Raw genomic sequence first — 23,869 nt, forward strand, 5'->3', positions numbered from 1 at the left:
AACAAGCATTTCTGTGGACAAGCCATCTGTTTGCCCAGTGCGTGGTGTTCTTCTCCTGGTGAGGAGGGGGTAGGGATGCAGTTTAGCAAGACAGGTGCTGTGTGAGATATTGTTACTCTAGCTCAAGCTAGGTTTTCATCCAAAACAATTTCTGTATTCATGTCTTATGTTCACAGTTTGTCTCATCTGCCTGCATCCTGCATGCCCAGACTGCCTCACATACACTCTCTTGAAATATGTGTGGCGTGACGTGGTGTTATCTGCTTTCAGGATGGTGGGAAAGACAAAGAAGATCTGGAGGAATACAACACAGGTAACACACCAAGACCTTCAATTAAGTTTCCTTTCAGATTGGATGGAGTGGTGTATTTCTTTAAAAATGCATTTCTTCTCTCTGTGCTGTTCAGCCTTGGAAGGTGACCAGTCTCCCATTGAGAAGGATCAGATGGCAAAAGGGAGTTCTGCTTCTGGTTTAACAGTCCCTACATTCACAGCTTCCAGAGCGATAGAAGGGCTGGCAGTGCCGGGCACTGAGGCTCGATCAGACGTCCTACCAGAGCCCGGTGCCTGGAACTCGCAGGGGTTTGCTTGCTCCCTGTGCAAACGGCTGTTCAGCAGTCTGGACCATCTCAGGGAGCACGAGTACCGCCACACCTTGTCTCTCATGGCCATGTCCTTGGACTGGTCAGGTATGCAAAGTCCACACAACCAACCCAGCCAGCCTCGCCATCAGTCCCAGTCCCAGTTCCTCCACTATCCCCAGTCTCTGTATCGGCCCACCGTGGTCGAGCCCGCTGCCGCACGCTACTTGTGCTCGCAGTGCCCGGCCAGTTTCACCCTCAAGTCCAACGCCGACCGCCACGAGAAGACCATTCACTTTAAGAAGAAGCTGATGCAGTGTATGTACTGTTTGAAGCATTTCAGGGACCGCACAGACCTGCATAGGCACCTGTCATCAGTGCACTCCAAAGAGAGAGGCCACATCTGCCCGGCCTGTGCAAAGTCGTTTAGCACCCAGAAGAACTTGGCCACGCACGTTAAAGTCTGTTGTCAGGTGGGGGCCATGCCAGGAGTTGTGCTCAGGGGAGACAATGGGATGGAAATGTGTCAGGGTGGTGCTGAAGATCATCCATGGAGGTTTTCTGAACAGATGAAAGTTGAAAGAAGTAACCGTAGTGTCATGGATGTGGAGAAAACTAAGAGTGTTTTTAAAATTAGAACGAGCAATCCATGCCAGTGAAGGCTAGACTCTCTTACAATTCCATCTATTTTCACTCTTTTTTTATTACAACTGAACTTAATTTATTATGACATGAGAGTAGTTAAAATAAATTTGGAATAATGGCTTTCCAAAGCTTGTCTTATTAAATTTAAACTAATGTAAATTTTCGGTAGTTAAAGTCAGCACTGATAAGACTCGTGTCGCCATGAATCACTTCAGGTTGCGGTGCCAGGTGGGGAGACAGGGCTTAGTTGTCAAGTGGAGGGAGGGGGGTTTGAGGGCGCAACCAAAACCACATAACTCTTCATTCCTTATCCAAGCATTTCTATCTGAATGGGTTAGAAGAGCACAATCCACTGGCTCAGCGCTCCACACAACCCCACCACCTGCAGGACATCAAGTGCACTGCACAGCTGTTTGCACAGAAGATGCTTTCAAAATGGACATTTGAAAGGAACGCTCATGTCTGCCTCGTCCGCCTCCAGGTGCAGGACGAGCACAAGCTTGCCCTCCGTCACCACTAATAAGCTAAGCTGGCCCCCTTTGAAGTCTCACACTCCGCAGATGGAAAGGCTGCACGGGACAAAGAGGACTAAAACAACAATTGGGTGGTAGCAGTCAGGTGGGGGGAGGGCGGTGTCATCTTCTCTCTGTCCATCTCGCCTGTCCCACATCTGGGGGTCTTACGTTGGCATTGTCCACACGGGAAGGTTTTCAGTTTCGGAGCGGTGACGTTTGTACGGTTCTGGCCTGTCATCCATCTAACAGGCCGTCTTGTCGTGGTCATGTTGGACGAGCAACACCTCTTTCGGAGAAGGAATTGAGACGAGCTGTCTTATATTGAACGTAACTCCCAGTGCACTGGGTCCTCTTGCCATCATCTTCTTCTGTTGCTTTGGAGACTTTACACACAGGTGCTCCTTCTTCTATACTTCAGGTGTGCCCCGTTTGATTACAGCGTTAACTGTCGGTGTGGCTCACGTATTACAAATGTACATGGTTGGACGTGATTATGTATTGATCCCACAATCTTCCCATGTGGTCACGGCCTGTAGCCGTAGAAAGCGGTGGGAGTTGAGCAGTAATTAGTCTTTCATGGAAACAGCCCTCCTTAACCTTTGATCCCTAATGGAAAGCAGAAGTGGGGACAGGTGCTCTTTAGACCATATGGGTAGGGTGATGTCACTGGAGCGCGAAGATAACAATGTGGTCCTAAAAGGAAGAAAATGAGGTGTATGAAGAGGCAAAAGGCAGGAATGGTAGAGTGCGTGTGTGGTAGAGATGCACGGAAAGGCAATTATATCATCCGCGTCACCAAAGTCGTCATCCACCCGAACCAACATTTTATCAGGACCATACCCGCCAACCGCCCGCTGAAATACATCAGAGGTTGTCTGCCTTTACCACTAACAGAGCTATTTAAACCTGTTTCACAGATTAATGATGACAATTGGAGCCGCTAACTTTCCCGCGACTATCCAATAGCGTCATCCTGATGACAAGAGTATGGGTATGCTGTGAAACCATTGCCTTAGACAGCTTCAACAACATGTAGGAACCTATTGTTGGTCCAGCAACATGTTGTGTGCAGCTTCCGCAATCACACGTACAAGACTGAAAGGCATACTGGGTGATACAGAGTACACTAATGGTTGTGATATAAACAACTTTAACACTTACTAATATGCGCCAGGCTGGGAAGCCACACCCAACAAGACTGACAAACACATTTCGGGAGAACATCCTCACAGTAACACAACATAAACACAACACAACAAATACCCATAATCCTTTTGTATCCGTGACACTTCCTGAATATATTTTACACCCCCGCGCCCCCAACCCCACCCACCTTACCGACGCACGGGAGGGAGGGGGTCGGTGGCGGGGTTTGCTGCTAGCGGGGTGTATAAAATAGTCCGGACGTGTCATGAATACAAAGGATTATGGGTATTTGTTGTGTTGCGTTTAGGTTGTGTTACTGTGAGGATATTCTCCCGAAATGTGTTTGTCGTTCTTAATTGGTGTGGCTTCACAGCGTGGCGCATATTACTAAGAGTGTTAAAATTGTTTGTATCACAACCATTAGTGTACTCTGTGTCACCCAGTAGGCTTTGCAGTTGTGTGCGTTTGCCGTGGAAGCCACACACAACATGATGCTGGACTAAAAAGCAATTCGTACATGTTGTAGTAGGCGACAAAGCCAATGGCTTCATAGCACTCCCTAACATTTATTATGTGGGTGACTACCGGCAGTCATTCAGGAGAATAATAGCGTGTATTATTGTCCTCTTCGCTTTGTGACACGGGTCTTAAATGGCTCTATGAATGGTAAAGGGTACCGATCAGAGAACCATGCATATCAAATATTTATCCGCCACCCGCCCGAATCTGATTAAAATCTATTTTTTCGTCATGTCAACCGCCCGACCCGCGGTTTATCCGCGGACTCCGCGGATGAGACCGCAAACCGCGCATCTCTAGTGTGCGGACTTTTGTTTTTATTTCAACCCCGCTGCTTTCTGCCAAAGATGTTCTCTAAGAATTTACAGCCATCTTTACTTGAAAAGGCGATCGTACTCATCAGGATTGAGGTACAGACATGTAATTGTGCTTCTATGTGCCCAATGGAAGCAGAGTGAGTGACAACAGTAAACTGATACATTTTGGACTGCAGCTGCCAACATGCCAAACGTCTCACACACACAAAAAAAATCCCCATTTCTCAGGTAGCACTCGGTGTCCTGGACAGCAGCTGAAACGCTCAAAGAAGTCAGGAACTAATCAGGAAGCAGACAATTCAAATGGCTTCTTTTTTTTTAAGTCCATGTTGCTGTGAATATTTCCCTTTGCACAAGGTGCTGTGTAAAAAAGATGTACTTTTCTAAACAGGAGAATTTTAATGTTGCAATTAAAAGATGATGAAAATGCAAATTTGTGGCTGTTTGTTTTTTATGCTGTAGATAATGGATGCTTTGACACAATCGCACAACTACTATAAATATGTCAGCCCTGTTTGTGTGTACTTGCATGTTTTTTTTGTGTTTTTCTTTTATTCTTTGCTTTACTCAACAGAATTCATTGTGACGATGGAGGTAATCATTTATTTTGAATGTGCTGGATATTTAATGTTTAACGGCTAGACCGGACACTTTACCTTACCCGACCTTTACCCAAGTATTAGTTTTTACTCTCCTCCACCATTCCTTTGTGTGGCTTTTATTTCCCCACCGTCAGTACTGTGTGTTTGTTTGTGTCGCACAGACCTTGTGGAGCATCTGAAGCAGACTGAATGTAGAGCCAGTGTTTATACTATCTTTTCTTTCCATGCTTTAGTGTAGAGGAAGAGCGGTTGCCAGGGCAACTGTAGCTTTGACTGGGGATCAGGGTGGCCATGGGAATTGATGATACATTTTTCTCCACCATGCCGCTAATTAAATGTAATAACTGGAAAGTGATGTCTGGGTTTCTTTAAAAGCGCTTCATTGGACTCTAATCTTCCCTTCCTACCTCTCCTCTCCTTTTGTCGCTGCAGTGAATGACTTCACGGTGATCCGCAAAAAGTTCAAGTGCCCCTACTGCAGTTTCTCTGCCATGCACCAGTGCATCCTGAAGAGGCACATGCGCTCCCACACCGGCGAGAGGCCGTACCCGTGTGAGATCTGTGGCAAGAAGTTCACCAGGAGGGAACACATGAAGAGGCACACGCTGGTGAGTGTAACTGCTCTCATCACCACTAGGGCGCAGACTAGCACCAGCAGAGAAGGCCTTCCCACTCTTCTGCAGCACATTCTTGTGTGAAATGGCAAAACAGAAAAAGCAGAACATTGTTTGCCCGTCATTATATGATGATGTCATCAAGATGCCCCTCTGAGGCATCTTCGGTGTGTGATGTGAACACAAGTCACATTGACTGAATCAACGACATTGACTTGCATTTTAAACATATTTGAAAGTTCCTTGCGGGCTTCAGGGTGACAGAGGGGATAGTGCGTCTGCCTAACAATACAAAAAGTCCTGAGTAGTCAGGGTTCAATCCCGGCCTCGGGATCTTTCTATGTGGGGTTTGCATGTCCTCCCCGTGAATGCGTGGGTTCCCTGCGGGTACTCCGGCTTCCTCCCACTTCCAAAGACATGCACCTGGGGATAGGTTGATTGGCAACACTAAAATTGGCCCTAGTGTGTGAATGTGAGTGTGAATGTTGTCTGTCTATCTGTGTTGGCCCTGCGATGAGGTGGCGACTTGTCCAGGGTGTACCCCGCCTTCCGCCCGATTGTAGCTGAGATAGGCGCCAGCGCCCCCCGCGACCCCGAACGGGAATAAGCGGCAGAAAATGGATGGATGGATGAAAGTTCCTTGCGGGCTTCAGGGTGACAGAGGGGATAGTGCGTCTGCCTAACAATACAAAAAGTCCTGAGTAGTCAGGGTTCAATCCCGGCCTCGGGATCTTTCTATGTGGGGTTTGCATGTCCTCCCCGTGAATGCGTGGGTTCCCTGCGGGTACTCCGGCTTCCTCCCACTTCCAAAGACATGCACCTGGGGATAGGTTGATTGGCAACACTAAATTGGCCCTAGTGTGTGAATGTGAGTGTGAATGTTGTCTGTCTGTCTGTGTTGGCCCTGCGATGAGGTGGCGTCTTGTCCAGGGTGTACGCCGTCTTCCGCCCGATTGCAGCTGAGATAGTCGCCAGCGACCCCAAAGGGAATAAGTGGTAGAAAATGCATGGATGGAATGAAAAGTTCCCTGCTTTATAGTTGAATCGATTTCTGGAAAGTTATTCTTAATATCAGGGGTGTCCAAACTTTTTCCACTTAGGCACACGGAAAAAAATATGATAGTTGACGTTGATATTTTTCATTTTCAAAATCAATACAATATTTTCCCCTTAAGGGCACTCCTCAAATTCGATCTCAGGGATGAGTTCTAAAGTTTTAAAAGAACACATTTGAGTGGATTATTTGATGTGAAACATTTAGAGCAGGGGTAGGGAACCTTTGGCTCTTGAGCCAGATGTGGCTCTTTTGATGACTGCATCTGGCTCTCAGATAAATCTTAGCTGACATTGCTGAACACGATAAGTAATGAATAATTCCGCTGGAAATCACAGAGTTAAAAATAAACATTCTCATGCATTTTAATCCGTCCATCCGTTTTCTACCCCACCTGCACGAGAAGTCGCATTAATAGTTAGAAGTATTGTACTTATTATTGAACGGGACAAGCGGTAGGAAATGGATGGATGGATGGATGGTTAGCTTCAGAATAACAATGTTATTCTGAGACTTATTATACTGTTGGTCTTGCTTAAAAATGCACGCATATAGTTGTATTTCGTGTTAAAATATATTATATGGCTCTCCGGAAAATACATTTGGCTTTCATGGCTCTCTCGGCCAAAAAGGTTCCCGACCCCTGATTTAGAGCCTTAAATAGGTCAATAATTCATAACACCACTGATTTTAAATCATTGTCATTTTTCAGTAATGACAGATTTGCTTGTTTTTTAAATTAATTTCTTGGGGATCCAGAGGGACACTTATTAATAAACATGTTAAAAATAAGTCATACATTTTTTTATTCTTTCAACACGTATATTTCTCGATCAAGTTCAGATCTAGCTATCGATTACAAGTTTTGTAATTATTTGTGTGTTTTATGGCCATTTTGTCAAATAAAACTTGTTTAAATATGTCAAACACACAATATGCAATACTTTCCATGAAAATATTTCAAAGTGGAATATTTCATCATTCTGATATCATTGATTTGGATTCATTATTATTGATTAGCAATGTCAGCTTTAAAGAAAAAAAGAGCCAGCGTAGGCGCTTTGAGTTATTAGAGTCCACATTGTAACTTGTTCAGGTACATTTCAGCTGTTTGCTCTTTTATTCTACTTGTTTAATAGTATTTTTAGAATTTGCCGCGCACTGTTAAACATGTATATCCTGGCTGCAAATAGCCTGGGGCCACACTTTGGAGACCTCTGCTAATTACAGTCATATTCCATTGAAACATTCACAGCCCAAGTTGAGATTCCACTTTTTTATTTTCTCCTGAATCCCAAACAGATCTTGAAACCTTTAATCATATACCACCAACCTATAATTTCAAACAGGCAAATTCCCAGATAAAATAAAATAGCAAAATTCAGTACAATTGATAAGACTGGAGACAAACACCAGTTTACAAACTAAAGACCTGGTACCTGATGTTCACAATTGATTGATTGATTTATTGAAATATTTATTGGTATATAGTACAGTACAGTACATATTCCGTACAATTGACCACTAAATGGTAACACCCGAATATGTTTTTCAACTTGTTTAAGTTGGGGTCCACGTTAAACAATTCATAGTAACACAATGTTCTACAAATATTGAAAAACTGTTTAAAGGGGAACTACACTTTCTTTGGAATGTTGCCTATCATTCACAATCATTCTGAAAGACATGACGACAGATGGATTTTTTAAAATGTATTTTAAATATTAAGTAAATGCGATCAAAAGTCTGCTTACAATGGAGCCTATGGAAGGAGTTAATTTCTGCTTATAGAGCCTCTAAAAAAATATCCAAACACCTCCATTGATGTTTTATATAAATGATGTAAGTATATAAGTAATAAGGGGCATTTATTACAACATTTCATATTTGAATATTTTGATCTTTTTAAGCATACGCAGCACAATAATTTCACAAAATGCGACACATTTGCTTTTTTTTCTTTCATCACGGATTATTAGTCACTGCAGACTTTTTAAGAGCCAACAAACATAATAAAACATCACGTACTGTACAAGGTCCACTCTCATTAAGAGACCGACTGCTATAGTCTTCATATTTTCCCATTTTGATAAAAGATGTTTCATTATCTTCGCGAAGAAACGGGGTAGGGAAGGAAACAAGCGCTTTTCATGTCGTTCTCGCCAGTTCCAGGTCCTAAAAGGCTGTCAAAGTATCCCAACTTGTTGGATTATATCCTCAACCATCTACTTTCCAGGGGAGATGCATAATTTTTGATCTTGGATAAACTTCCAAGGAGCAAGGAAGCAGCAGACCACTCGATAATGCAAACATCGCCACACAGGAAGTAATCACGTCGCCGCTATAAACAGATTGTCTGCTTTAGTGCTTAAAACATCACTCATGCTTGGTTAATATTCAAGTCACTAAATGAAATTGGATTATTGTTAGAGCTTTTTGAATGGTTATTATATTATATGGGCGGAATAGAGGAGCTCCCATTGGCTCCGCTTTAAGTGGACTTTTATTTACGTCTATTTAATACTCAAAATGCATTACAAAAAAAAATACACCTTTCGTCATGTCTTCCATAATGATCGTGAACAGACACAAAAAAGGGCAGTTCTCACTTCACAGATTGGACAAATTCATGAAAAAAAAAGTGGAACATTTGCAGAGAACCATTTTGGATACTGAGCCAACATTTCAACTCATGGAAAACATTACCAATGCGATAGATAGCAAACAGTGTGCGGCTGCAGTATTTATGGATTTATCAAAAAATTATTCATGTCTTAATCAACAAATTAGAACGTTATGGAATCAGAGGGTTGGTTTTGAAATGGGTAAGAAGCTACTTGACCAACAGAAAGCAATACGTGGAGATAGGCTGAAAATATCTTGTGGCGTACCCCTGGGATCAATACTGGGACCAAAATTGTTAAATATTAATACAAACGACATTTGTAAAGTTACAAATGACTTAAAGTTAGTATTATTTGCAGAAGATAGAACAGTGTTTTGTTCCGGAGAGAATACACAGTAGCTAATACAAATATTAACAGAAGAAATTAACAAATTAAAAAAGATGGTTTGACAAAAACAGACTCTCTTTGACTCTCAGTAAAACTAAAATAATGTTTTTTGGTAATAGTAGAAGGGAAAGTCAAATACAAATATACTGAGTAGACATTCACACGAAATAAGTAATCACATTTTTGTGTGTAATAACAAATGATGAAATGAAACAAAAAAATATACAAAATAAAGTCCATCCATCCATTTTCTACCGCCCATTACCTTTGGGGTTGCGGGGGGCGCTGGTGCCCATCCCAGCCACAATCAAACGGAAGGTGAGGTACACCCAGGACAAGTCGCCACTTCGTCGCAGGGCCAACACAGATAGACCGACAACATTCACACTCACATTCACACACTAGGGCCAATTTAGTGTTGCCAATCAACCTATCCCCAGGTGCATGTCTTTGGAAGTGGGAGGAAGCCGGAGCACCCGGAGGGAAACCACGCATTCACAGGGAGGACATGCAAACTCCACACAGAAAGATCCCGAGCCCGGGATTGAACCCTGACTACTCAGGACCTTTGTATTGTGAGGCAGACGCACTAACCCCTCTGCCACCGTGAAGCCCTACAACATAAAGTAGCAAAAGATATGTTTATAATGAATGAAGCAAAATATGTACTGGACCAAAAAACACTTATTCTCTCCTGCTTGCTAGTGTTACCATGTCTGAGGTAATGTGCAGAAATATGAGGAAATAACTACAAAAGTACTTAAAAATTTAGGATAAATTCACACATTCAAACATTTTATTTACCAAACCCAAAATATTCAACATCAATGATTTGGTGGAAGCAGTTTTAGCTCCCCTGAGTGCTGTCCCAATACTTTTGTCCAAGAGTAGCGATGACGCAATGTCTCGTCTACACATTACCACGTTTCTGAGGTGCTTACAGAGCCCACTTGTTGATGTTTCCACCCCACAGGTGCACAGCAAGGACAAGAAGTACGTGTGCAAGGTGTGCAGCCGTGTCTTCATGTCGGCCGCCAGCGTGGGAATCAAACACGGCTCCCGCCGCCATGGCGTCTGCGTCGACTGCTCCGGTCGAGGCATGGTGGCGCTGCTTGATCACAGCGGCGAGGCGGGAGGAGACATCTCTCCCGAGGAAGAGCTCTACCCGGTCGATCGCTTCCACGACGACCAGGCGGAGTGCGACGGCGAAGAGCAGATGATGGCGGAGGGCGACACAGAGCTGGTGGGCGAGGGGGAGGAGGAGGCGGCGGCCAAGTGGAAGGACTCGGGGATGGCGGGCCAGACTCGCCGAGCGCTGGACACTGAGAAGGATGAGAGCGACTCCTCGGCGCAGGAAGGCGAGCACCAGAACGGCAGCGAGAAAGACTTTGCTTGGATCTCCTAGAAGTCCTGGAGTCTTCTTTGGGATCACAACCGAGTCCGCAGACCTTCTGGGATCTTGCTGGCCTCCTTTCACCTCTCGCTGGCCGGATGGGGGGGCAGTTTATGAATAGTTTGTACACACACACACACACACACACACACACACACACACACAAACAGTGACAAGACGGCGGAGGGAAGAGCTTCTTTCTGCTTCTCGCCTCCTGGAGTCGTCTTCTTGTTGTTGTGAAAGCGCTCGACTCAACGTTGTGTGGTCGCCGTGGTAACGGAGGGGTCACCCCCAGTCAAGGGCAGGCCCTCCGACGTGAGAGGAGATGGGAACGGATCGCAGAGCCCGACGGGAGGAGACGAGTCCCACTGCCACAGACTTGCACTTTAACCTCCAAGCTCCTCTCGGACCCCGGCTTCACGTTTGACCTCCATCTTGGCGAGCGCCGCCACCTTCTTCACGGCCCTGTTGACTGTGGGCGCCCAGTCTGGGCCCCCACGGGGTCCCTTCTGACAGGTGTGCACCAGGTGGGACAATCTCTGGCTGCCTTTGTCGCCTTTTCTTTTTCTGTTCTTCTCGGCCACGCCAGACTGTTGAAGGTTCCAACGGCCATTTTGCTTGCTTTCGTATTTATTGAAGGAGCGTGCACTCTTCAAGTGGTCTTCACTCCCCGGAGTGTGGGAGTGGGACGTATGCAAGGATGCGTCTTATTCTGATTAGCCCAACTATGATTGCTGTTGTTGTTGTTGTTGTTGTTGTTGCTATTATTCTTCTTCTTAAGTGCTGGATGCTAAGCTTTATTGTCTTCATTTTCTATCCTGTACAGTGGACAAAAACAGCTTTTATACGTTGCCTTGTTGTGGATAGCAAGCCATGGAGGCTTTGGTCGACCTTCTTATCGTCGATGCTTTGTTCCGTCACACTTGATTCTTCTCTCTCGCAGGGGAGGAAACATGTGCACCGTAACGATGGTGACATTTATTCTGCACACGCTTTTGCATCACGATATCGAACCAAAAACAAGTGCTTTTTGTTCCATAGCGTGTGTGTGTTTCTGTGCGTGTGCGTGTGCGTGTGCGTGTGCGTGTGCGTGTGTGTGTGTGTGTGTGTGTGTGTGTGTGTGTGTGTGTGTGTGTGTGTGTGTGTGTGTGCGCAGTGCCAGCCCAAGCCTCCAAGGGGCCCTAAGCAAAATTTGATTTTGGGGCCCTCTATTTTGATTGTTGATCATTCACACACCTACTATAAACTCATTGCGGCTCTGGCAGTGTTGTTTACATTATCCTATTGTCAGCCTGGCATGTCTTTACAAATGACATGTCATTTATAAAGATACGGGGGTGGCCCAGTTAAGAACAGAAATAATACCAATGAATCAAGTAATGATGTCCAGAGTACCACATATGGTTCCTAATCTTAAAATGTAGAAAACATTCAGCTACAAGAGTGGCCTGGGGTTGAACAGTCCAAGTGATAAAGCTTTGTATTTACAGTAAAAGTGTCATCTTGTCTCAATCCCCGCTTCTGCCATCCTAGTCACTGCCGTTGTGTCCTTGGGCAAGACATTTTACCCACCTGCTCCCAGTGCCACCCACACTGGTTTAAAAAAAAAAAAAAAAAAAAAATGTAACTTAGATATCAGGTTTCAGTATGTAAAAGCGCTTGGAGTCGCTAGAGAAAAAGCGCTTTATAAATATAATTCACTTCACTTCGTCAGTCTTGTACATATTAGTCTTTAATTACTAGTTTATATTTGTAGTAAATTGTTCATATTTAATGGTTACTTTGTACAAAGAGAGCGCAGTCTACTGAAGTTAAATTCCATGTGTGTTAAACATAACTGGACAATAAAACTGATTCTGATTCACTTTATTATTTTTGGCAACAAAAACCTGTAACAGCAATGTGCAAAAATAATTCGTAGTGCAAGAAAAACAATAAAGTGCAACAATACAATCACTTAAATATATATGAAAAGGAACAAATTCAATTGTACCAAAAGCCAACATAATTCAATTAAATATCAAGCAAATACTTAAATAATATTAATGAACAGAATTACCAGAAACAAGGTAACATAACGGTTTATAAACAAATATAAAGTTACTACATATTAAAACTATGTAAATGTACATAACGATGTGCAAAAAGTTTGGGGGGGGGGGAATCAAAATAAACTACCTTAATTAACACATTTGACCATCACATGAGTTTTGTTTCTCTGTTCTTCACCACCCACACCACTCCTTAAAACCTGTGCTTAATTGATTGATTGATTGATTGACACTTTTATTAGTAGATTGCACAGTTCAGTACATATTCCGTACAGTTGACCACTAAATGGTAACACCCCAATAAGTTTTTCAACTTGTTTAAGTCGGGATCCACGTTAATCAATTCATGGTACAAATATATACTATCAGCATAATACAGTCATCACACAGGTTAATCATCATAGTATGTACATTGTATTATTTACATTATTTACAATCCAGGGGATGGGATGAGGAGCTTTGGTTGATATCAGTACTTCAGTCATCAACAATTGCATCATCAGAGAAATGGACATTGAAACAGTATAGATCTGACTTAGTAGGATATGTACAGCCAGCAGAGAACATAGTGAGCTCAGATAGCATAAGAACAAGTATATACATTAGAAGTACATTTGATTATTTACATAGGTTGTTTGTAATCCGGGGAGATGGGATGTGAATGGAGGAGGGTATTAGTAAAGGGTTGAAGTTGCCTGGATGTGTTGTTTTAGAGCGGTCTTGAAGGAATATAGAGATGCACTTACTTTTACACCTGTTGGGAGTGCATTCCACATTGATGTGGTATAGAAAGAGATTGAGTTAAGACTTTTGTTAGATCGGAATCTGGGTTTAACGTGGTTTGTGGAGCTCCTTCCTGGCTTTTCTGGAGGGAAAGTTATTTATGACATCGCTGTAAGAAATCTTTGTTATTAATACTAATCACTGCCAGTCCACTCGGTCTTTCTTGAGCCATGGAAGATCTCAAATAGTTTTTTATTCATTTGAGCTTAGAAAAGCTCCGCTCTGAAGATGCAACAATCACAGGAAGAGTGCAGACTCGTACATGCAAAAAAATAAGAATTTTTTGTTAATTGCTTTTGGGGGCCCCTTGGTGGCCGCGGGGCCCTAAGCAAGCACTTAGTTGGCTTATGCCCTGGGCCGGCTCTGTGTGTGTGTGTGTGTGTGTGTGTGTGTGTGTGTGTGTGTGTGTGTGTGTGTGCAGGTGCTTTTTTAAAATATATTGTTGTGTTTGGTTTGTGTCATGCTTCGGTCAAAGTGTTATTATCGTGAACATGAAGGGCTGCATGCATTTTGGTCATGACACACAATCAAGGAGGGAAATGCAAATAGAAACGGTGCATATTTTCTACCTAGCAACTCTCTATGGCTCATTTGCATAAAGAGGAGGCACACGAGGCCATGACTGCACTTCACTTATTTATTCTTTCCTTTATCTGACAGCTGTGAAGAAGATGGAAGGGGCGGCTCTCGATGAATGTTTATTGTGGGTGTAGAAGCCCACATAGCAGTGCTGTGTGTGTGTGTGTGTGTGTGTGTGTGTGTGTGTGTGTGTGTGTGTGTGTGTGTGTGTGTGTGTGTGTGTTACTCTCCGGCCTTGCACTCCTCTCATAACCTCGACCTCGTCTTCTTCCTCATACTGGGTTGTACTTCAGGAAACCGTCTCCCATCAATCCTCAAATATGTGCCTCAATGACCTTTAACCTGCGTGGTTGCGCTTGAGAGAAGTGGGCTGATTGTTATTGTTATTATGCTTATGATTATTACCTTGATAGGCCTTGAGTCAAATCACAAGAAACATTTTGAGACAAATCAAAAACGGCGACTTTTTGAGTTTGCTTCCCGCCGCGTTGTTGTTGGGTTTCTTTTGTTTGCATGTCGGTGTTGATTTTGTGGAACCAAAGCAACGTCCTCACACACCTGTCTCATTTCACTCCATGCAAAACTGGAAGTGTGGATTTCTCGGTCCTGTTGGATGCATGGACACCTGCTCATCCTTCAAGAAGCCATAGTTGATGCTATGCTAGATATCAAGTTGGTGCTTTTTACTTTAGAGTGTGTTCTTCTACTAAGACTGATGTGTGTGTACCTTCATATATATATAAATATCAATTTATATGACTATTATTATTTATTTTCTCTCAACTTTAAGAGGGTCTTTGATTTGTACAAAGTCGCACTTGAAGCCTAAGCTTTGTTTCTTTTCACTGGGAATATTGTTCAAACTGACTTTATATTAATGATCAATAACTTGTGTTTGTAACAAAATGTGCTTAATCCACAAAAAGGACGACTGTGCTGCTTTTTTTTTTGTTTGGTTCTGTTGGAGGCAAAGGGAGTGCTATTGTGCAAATATTTCTTTGGTGGATGATTCTGGTCACAAAACATTTTTACCAACTTTTTGAGCCTCCAGTTGTGATGTTGGCCAAGCAAATCTCTTTCTAACGTTATGTTTAGTGCAAGAATTTGCTTATTATTATTTGCAAAAACCAATCAGTCTCAATAAATTTTGAAATTGCTGCTGTAAAAAAGTCCCTGTGTGTTCTCTTTTTTCTTTTTATTAAAGGACCCATAGTATCACAAACTAGTTCTCTTTTTGTAAAGTTTACTCCAGAAAATGAATCCGGCAGTTATTTCCAATAATATTATTATTATTTTTTTAATAATTGGTTGATAACTAATAGTGCTTGTGACGCCTCCCTGTCTGTTGCCAGACCCTATATGCCGCCCCTTTTGGTGTGACGTCATCTACACAACTGCATCCAATTTCCCCACATAGACAGTGTGGATAAAGGCATGTAAAATAAATATTTTGATCACTTTGTCGCCCTAAATACTTTAAAACAGACATTAGGAGTAAAAAAATAAATATAAAAGTAACTTTCCAGGTCTTCCCATCTTTTTCCATCTCCTCTTTGATAGACAATACAAAACTTGCATTTCTTTGTGCGCTTTCAACATGTCCTGGTGGCTTACCTTCTTGTCTCGTTTTTTTTTTTTTTTTTTTTGCAGGATCTGACTCAGTCTTTCTCCCCTCTAGGGTTCTCCTGATTGTAAAGGTTTGCATTTTTTCCCCCCATCTAAACTCCAACCAACACCTTAATTCCAAGAAGGCATATTCATTCCAATGATGGCTTCAAATGACACTCTTTTTGCACAAGTCAGTTTGAGTGAGGAGGTGCATACTTTCCTCACACTCTCATTGTTTGGAAACGTGCAGGCTTACCATGAATTGATTAACGTGGACCCCGACTTAAACAAGTTGAAAAACGTATTCGGGTGTTACCATTTAGTGGTCAATTGTACGGAATATGTACTGAACTGTGCAATCTACTAATAAAAGTATCAATCAATCATAGACTATGAAAGCTTCAGTTATGTTGCTAGGACCTGCAACAACGCATCAGGCAAAAATATTTCAATTATTCCTTCAAATTCTCGGTAAAATAACATACATTTGGATGAAGGTGCTGCCAAAACACGAACTAAACGACATCAAATTGCTTCCAGTCTCGTCGTGACGTGTGACGTCAACAGGCTGATAAAGGACGCCCACATTTTGGAGCTAAAAGTCTACGCTCCAAAATGCGCTGAAACTGGTTAGAAAACATCCCTACTGTGTCTATGTTGGTCATTTTACACGTGGACGTCATTTTTAGGTCCACAACTATGAAAAAAGTACCAAAGCGACCTTTGTGTTGTAATCGCAGTATAACCGTGTGTCCACAAGAGGGCGGCATTGCCCCTCACATGCACTGTGCTCAATACAATACACAGTGTGGATTGACAGTCAAAAATTTAACCATTTGACAATAACGCGGATTATAAACATTACATTTAATTGTTTAAGCATTCAAGTTACAAAGTGCAGAAGGTGTCCTCAAATTAAATAAACACGTTCATGACGGGTTTATGTCCTGCAAGATCTATCGTCCTATATACATGTTGCTGTACCCCCTCTAAGGGCCTTAGTGGCCACATGCGTGGACAGCACCTTTTAGCTCTTATTTCCAAAATTGTGTACACTACTGGATTGGGTTTTATGCCGTTTATGTGGACACTTGTACTGCCATCTGGTGGTGTCAGAAGAGTATAACATACAATGGAATTTGGTTTAAAAAAAATACAAGTGAAAAATAAGTTATTATTATACATGAAGTACACGTTTTTGTACTTATACTCTTCTGATACCACCAGATGGCAGTATAACATAAAATGGAATTTGGTTAAAAAAAATTTTACAAATGAAAAATATCTTATAGATGAAGTACACGTTTTTGTACTCATTGACTAAGTACCTATCAAAATATTTTTTTTTAATAGTTTTTTGTTGTAATTAGTGTCCATAAGCCGAAATAGCAAATAAAAATAAAAGCATGTAAAAAAAAACAGCCTGGGTTTTAGGAGGTTTAAGGGGTACTGCAGTTTTTGTTTTTAATATTGCCAATCGTTCACAATCCTTATGAGAGACAAGAACACACACGTCTTTTATTTTTTATTTTAAAGATGATTAAAAAAACACTTTGAAGATGCGGCTAATGGGAGTCACTGTTGTAGCCTTCAAAGCCTCTGGAACAACTTCAAAACCCTCCATCAACATTTTATATACACACAGCAAGTCTATATATAATGTACTAACATACACGTTCACAACAATATGTCATAAGTACAATGTGTACCATATTTTTTTATTATTTTAATCATTGTAATTCCTCAGTGCATTGATTTCTATTTCTATAGCGGCGCACGTCCGACTTCTGGCAAAAACTGTGTTCCTGCCTCCATAAACAAATGCTTATCTGTTCTAATCATGGCAGACTTTATCTTTTTGAATGTGAATGAATGAAGTATGAACTACTGCTTCTAGAAGCCAGCATGAAGAAGAGGGTGAAACGTTGGAGCAGAAGGAAGCCGACATAGTGAGGCGAAAGTCACTTGAAAAAGCAATTGTGGAATTTGGAGACAAACTATTTTGACATAAATGGTGTGCTTACCCCAAATAAACCAGAAAAATGTCGCCGGCCAGCTGGACCAAAGAAACAAGTGTCCGTCGAGGGAGTCACATGTTCATATTGATCATGATACACGCAGCATGTCAAGGGTGTTATTACAACTACAATACATACGTTGTCTGGCTAGCTGTGTACAAAAGAAACATGAAATGTGGGATGATACTTTACAGATACTGTAATAAGATTATTTTTTTCAGTCAGGACAGGTTGAGTTTGTAATGCACAACACATTGCATTAAGACAACAATTGCGTTTTGTGTTGCCGTAGAAGTTAGCTTATCTCTCTCCATAGTTAGCTTTTACAGCTAATACCGTTGTGTTACTACAATAGAAAAATATTTCCTCAGTGTTTGCTTACAATAACAATGTCACTACATGTTAGTTATTATACAGGTTTCGGAACATAAATTAAGTATTGCTGGCAGTTTTGGAATGCATTTTTAAAGTATTTCAGAGATAGAATTGATAGCTCTCATTAGCTGCACGGCTAGCTACCTAGAAAGAGCTGATTTGTACGTTAGAAAGTCAAATAAAAATAAACGTTGTTTTCTTGTCTTTCATAATGATGGTGAACGATTGGCACAATTCCAAAAAAAAAAAAGTGCAGTTCCCCTTTAACCGTAAATGGTTACCTGAAAGGTGTCACAGGTTGGGACAGTCACTGTTCAGAACATTGCATACTCAGTGCAATGAAGACTGAGGAGACTGTGGTGCAAAATTCACTTCAAAAAACACCCTGACTGAACTTTAGACACAACTGTTACTTAGTTTTGAGTAAATAAATGACATGCATTTTAAGTCAAAGGTTTTTATATGCTCCTGGATAACATTTTTAAAAATAAAAGTACATTTGTGTCAACATATCAAAGTCTTTTTCAACCTAATTTGAATGATGAAAAAAGCATAACCACATTTTTTTGGCTGTAGAGCGCACCGGGATTTAAGCCACACCCAACAAATTTTAGAAGAAAAAAATATTTGCCGCACCGGACTATAAATTGCAGATATATACCGAACGGTAAAATGGCTCATCAAAAAAAATCCAAGTCATCGTCATGGAGCCACCAGCTGCGGAAGCTAGCTCTCCAATCCGCTAAACAGACTCATCAACTCCACGGTGAGATTTTGGCAGCGCCCCCCGCGACTCCGAAAGGGACAAGTAGTACAAAATGGATGGATGGATGGATGGATATTGTAAACCTTGCAAACGTTGCTTGGAGTGATGAATGAAGAATCCATACAAATAGTAACGTAATGGATGGTTTTACTTCTGGTTCAAGTCTCGAAACAGGGCATACATTTTCGACCTGCAGCACCTGCAGTGAGTCAACTCGTCCATAAGATGGCGCCATATCACAAACAATAAGTGTCTCAGTTGGTGTTTTATAAAAATATTTGTTTAATCAAAAAATGATGGTTGTTAGCGGAGAAAAATCCATGAATTAGCCACACTGTTTTATAAGATGTAGGGCTTAAAGTGTGGGGAAAAAAATGAGCCGTTTATAATCCAGAAAATATGGTAAACATTACATTCAAAAATGTATTATTCTAGTTCTTATATGTATATATATATATATGAGATACTTGGCTTGGTGAACTCTAGCTGTAAATATACTCCTCCCCTCTTAACCATGCCCCCGCCTCCCCCGCCCCGCCTCCCGAAATCGGAGGTCTCAAGGTTGGCAAGTATGCGTGCGCGTACGATGTTGTCTGCTGTGTCACAGTGTGATGTTCCTATTTGACATAAAGTTAATTTTCGTGCGCTGCTGCTTGTTGCTTTCATTAGTAAAAATGATTTCCTTCATTGAACATGCTGCACTTCTCACGCTGTCTTGTTGTTGACAATAAAACAACATTAAAAGTAGCGTTCCATGTTATATCAAACTATCGCTAACGGCGTTGACCCAAATGTAATTCAGTAAATTACTCATGACTAGTAAAATAAGAGCGTTACTTACCCTGTTATTATGATTAATAAGATTAATTGCAGTTCATCCAAATTCTAAAGTGTGACTAATGTGATTTTAAAAAATATATAATTTGACATCACCACAAAATAGAGACAATAATTTGAATCTGATGGCATATTTGTTCAATTTACTTTATTTTCTGTGTGTCCCATTACATCACATGATCATACAAGGTCATCCATCTTTTCTAAGCACTTCACAGATGCTTAACATTCACACAAATACTCCTCAGAAAAAAGTGCTTCCTCCGTCAGCGTGGGACTGCCGACGACCACCAGAGGTCAGAGGTGGAGTCCACACCGCGGGGGATGACGCCACGTTTGCCTCGAAATGTTTTCGGCTGGGTTGCGTGAAAAGGCTGCAACAAGCTTGTTGATATTTGGAGGTAAACAAAGGGCGTCACCCTTGGATGATCCGACCACTGAGAGGGGAACACAACTAACCCTCTCAACAAGCAATGGAACCAAAAAAAACATGCAAAACAACCTCAAACTCAAGCAGACAATCAATCGTGAAGCAGCGCGCAAACAAAAAAGGCTCGTCAGGTTTTACAGCGGCCCGACAAAAAGTGGAAAAGAGAAACAGAAGCGAGTGGAGCTGCCATTGCCACGTTTGATTTGGAAAGCTTTGCCGCTGCTGCATCACATGAAAACTGACTTTCCAACAAAACAAAAGCAGCACAATTGTGACATATTTGGGAAAAAAAAACACACAAAAAAAAACGAATGGAGGCGTTTCTTGCCGCACATTTGAAGGGTTAATGTTAGCTTAACGTGCTGGGTGAAGGCGTTTGGGAGGAAGCTGAGGAACGAGCAGAGGAAGACACTCAGTCTGCTGGAATGTGCCAGGCAGGAAGACTAACTGACCAGCGAGCTTTTTTGAACAATTTGACGCCACACAAGCGAGCAAACACGGGTTAGTGCAACCAGTGAAGGAGAGCGATACTGCAGGCTGCTCTTGTTCCGTACCAGCGAGCACGACTTGAAAGGTATGGAGAACAAAGTAGTCAGCAGGTAGAACAACAACAACTTTTATTTGTGTAACTTTTACATTCAACAGGTTCTACCCCTCCTGTTTGCCTCAAGGCTACATCCAATCTTTACGTACGCTCACTGCAGCTTCTCAACTTCTCAGCTTTACAAATTAAAAAAATAAGAGCTGTAAAAAAAAAAAAAAAAAAAAAAAGTTTCCTTTTCATACACGAGAGGAACAACCACAAACATAATAAATGAAAAAGTGTCACACGGTTGTCAAAATGCTGCGTATGTACAAAGACGGAAAAAAAACTAAACGTTCTCGATCACTGCGTGTCTCGTTTCCACGGAGACCAAACATCCTCCTCCTGGTAAAAGTCATCACAAATCTCAACAAGCAAGCTAAGTTTGACGGCAGCAGGCCTTGATCGTCACTCGACTGATTAGTGCAACACGAAAGGTGGAATCGATGGCCCTGCTGCAGCATCCAAACACGTGCTGGTGGAAATGTAAAAAGTGCTTGCTAGGAGCTTGGAAAGTCACCTGCTACTCTCTTAACTGCAAGCACACACACACACACACACACACACACACACACACACACACACACTCACACACACACACACACACACACACACATGCGCACGCACACACACACGCTGCTGAGTGCTTGGAGAGGAAGTGAGCAGGAAGCACAAAGATGATGGAAATGTCAGACTATGGTGAAGCAATAAAGCTGAGTCCACATCATGGAGACAAAAAGCAGGTGCTTTTTTTTTTTTTTTTTGTCGTTTTTATCTCTGGCCCTCAAAGTAAGCGACTTCCAAAGTAAACACTGCCACTAGGAGTAAAAATCACGCCAGCTGGTGATGATCCCTGACGTCTCGTTTTTCTTATTCGGCAGTGGCCACACCCCACCGACACCATTTGGAAAGGAGACATGACTTGTATTAAAAACGCATCCACGTATAAAAACGCCGCGCAGTGCGGAGTAGTGCAATTTGAAATCGGCTCTCCTTTTTGAAGCTCTCATTGTTGGCACTTTGTGAGGTTTCTGTGAGCTCAGCCAATCACAGGACACCAGTTAGCTTATTACTTTACGGGAGCAACACAGGAATAAACCCCCAAGTGTTTCCAGTGGGAGAAGATATGGACGACAACAGGTGCCGTGTGACTCTACAGGCATCAGCTAGGGGCGTCACCGCGTTTCTATGGCAACAGAGGGCAAAAGTCACAAAGTGCCAGCTCTTGTTGGAAGGGTCAGACCTTGTGTGTGTTTGTCATGGGTTACCATGACGATGCGGGTGAGGTCCCTTGTGCAGGTGGATTTACATTTGAATGAAAACAAAACAATGATCAAGATAAAACACAAGGGAATAAAATGTCAACTTTTTTCTGGAAAATGCCCAAAGACGCTGAGCAGTCAATGTGAAGTTTGGGCTTTATAAATATGAACTTGACTGCCTGCTCTGCTGTTCAATAACTTTCATTAAAGTCAAACTAATATTAAGAAAAACATACAATTTAGTAAAAGAGGACTACATTTTTCTAAAGGGGTGTCTAAAAGTTCTTCTAAGGGCTGTCTGAAAATACGAATTATATAAGAAGGATGAGAAGGAGGAGAATAAAAAGATACACTGATTACAAACAGGGAATCTACTTCCATTACTAAAATAATCACCAAGAGACAATCAGCCAATCACAACGCTTCAAGATACTAGAATCAAAATGTGTGTTTTTAAACAGCTTTTTTTCCTCTAAACCTCTTTTAAATAAAATAGGGCTAAAAATATTTATTCTCCAAATTGGTTTCTACCCGCTAAGTTTCATCCACCGTCCCGTCACAAAGTACAACAAGCAACTTTATGAATCAACTTCCTGTTGACCTCTTTGAATCTCACTTTCTCAACATAATCATATGGAAAGATTAATGTTCTGATAAATTCTAACGTCTTCCCGGATCAAAAAGTGGAACAAGTCCTGACCTGAGATCAGGCTGGGATTTTTGGATGAGTACATGAAGGACATCAGTCAGACTTTTAAAGGGGTTTCATTCTTTGTGATAAACAATCTCTTTTGGACCACGGCCTGTAAAATGGGGGGGGGATAGACCTTTTTTTTGTGCCCCACCTGAACAACAACATGAAAGCAAGACAGACAATATTAAAGTGTTGTAATCCTGCTGATTGCACAGTGCAACTGCTAGTTGCTTCAGCACGTCCATGCTGACAATAAACTCTATCAAACAAACATCCGCTCTCTCGGCCACACGCTGCCGTTACAGTGATACTCTGAAAGGTCGACTCTTTTCTTCAAGGTGCATATTTCTTGGAGAAGGATAAGAGGGAAATATAACTCATCTGTTGTGGACATCTCGTCAGGATTTTGGCAGGGAGAAAGTCAGGAAAGGGAAATCTTATTTGTACCACTTGGCATGAAGGATTTGTGCAGAGAAATGTAAAGCTGGCGGTGAGAATGAATGGGCGAGAGACGCACAGTCGATCCGGTAAGGCTGCAGGAAACAAGGTTAGAGGCGGAGCTTATGTAGACGGCTAAATTGGAACGGTGGGATCTCGTTCATTCGCTACTGATGAAAACATTGGATTGATTCAGTGATCCACTGACCGAATGATCCACCCCATCAACAACAGCTCGGTGTTGCTTCATGACCAGCTGTGTGTAGCAAAATACATTTTTCTAGTCTTACACTTTTAGTGAAAAAAAAAAAAAGTCAACCAAAAACCAGAAAAATATAATCAGACGGATAAAATCGACTGACGTTTTTTGTTTTTTTTTTCTGTTTTTTTTCCTTATGAACAGTAAGTGAGTGAGAATGTCTCAGTCTTAAGAAAACAAGTTTCAAAACCTGCATCAAGTTCCACTTGTTATCTGTGTTTGGAAAAAGTGAAGAGCGACGGCAAACCTCCCGCTGCTCTGCGGGAGGCAGCGCTAAGAACAGGAAAAGGTGAGGCTTCAAAGAGCTCATCGAGGGTGTTGGGGGTCACCTGGGGGAGATGTCTTAGTCAGTGAATCTCTGACATGCCTTCTTCCAGCGACAGGCCGTGCACCACATCTCTTTTTTCTCCATGCCGTACACCTTCCGGCACTTCTTGGCTTCTCCACGGGGTTTCCTTGGTGACACAGCACATGCACACACATAAGTGCATGCACACACATGCTCATTCTAAACAATCAAGCAGATCTGCACTACTAGTCCGTTCAACAACACCTCATTTTCAGCAGTGAATAAGAAAATCCAAAGGTCTGATATTTTGATGCAGTGGTACCTCAAACACACACACACACACACACACACACATACACACACACGCACACACACACATCTATGTATGTGTGTGTATATACATATACATATATATATATATATATATATATATATATATATACACACACACTTATAGAAATATATGCATATAAGTATATATATACATATATATACAC

At 41.9% G+C, this 23,869-nt stretch overlaps 2 protein-coding genes across 4 annotated transcripts in view; one reads left to right on the forward strand and one right to left on the reverse strand.

Annotated features, from left to right (window-relative positions):
* Positions 1–14,985, forward strand: part of zbtb46 (zinc finger and BTB domain containing 46) — a 136,221-nt gene extending 121,236 nt beyond the window's left edge. Inside the window, exons 6-10 of one of the 3 annotated variants that reach the window (XM_061904144.1) lie at positions 271–313; positions 408–547; positions 1,726–1,735; positions 4,758–4,933; positions 9,981–14,985. In XM_061904144.1, coding sequence (XP_061760128.1) covers positions 271–313; positions 408–547; positions 1,726–1,735; positions 4,758–4,933; positions 9,981–10,412 — 801 coding nt within the window. In that variant the 3' untranslated portion in view covers positions 10,413–14,985. Of the gene's footprint in view, positions 1–270; positions 314–407; positions 2,857–4,757; positions 4,934–9,980 lie in introns of those variants that run through there. The other 2 variants (XM_061904142.1, XM_061904143.1) reach the window with 2 other exon arrangements.
* Positions 14,986–19,550: 4,565 nt separating this feature from the next.
* The window catches only part of LOC133554889 (zinc finger protein 704-like), a 108,825-nt gene continuing 104,506 nt past the window's right edge, over positions 19,551–23,869 (reverse strand). The window contains exon 8 of the mRNA XM_061904145.1: positions 19,551–23,538. Within this exon, the coding sequence (XP_061760129.1) occupies positions 23,427–23,538 (112 nt within the window). The 3' untranslated portion in view covers positions 19,551–23,426. The remainder of the gene's footprint in view (positions 23,539–23,869) is intronic.

The sequence above is a fragment of the Nerophis ophidion genome, linkage group LG06, assembly GCF_033978795.1.
Source record: "Nerophis ophidion isolate RoL-2023_Sa linkage group LG06, RoL_Noph_v1.0, whole genome shotgun sequence".
Taxonomy (NCBI): domain Eukaryota; kingdom Metazoa; phylum Chordata; class Actinopteri; order Syngnathiformes; family Syngnathidae; genus Nerophis; species Nerophis ophidion.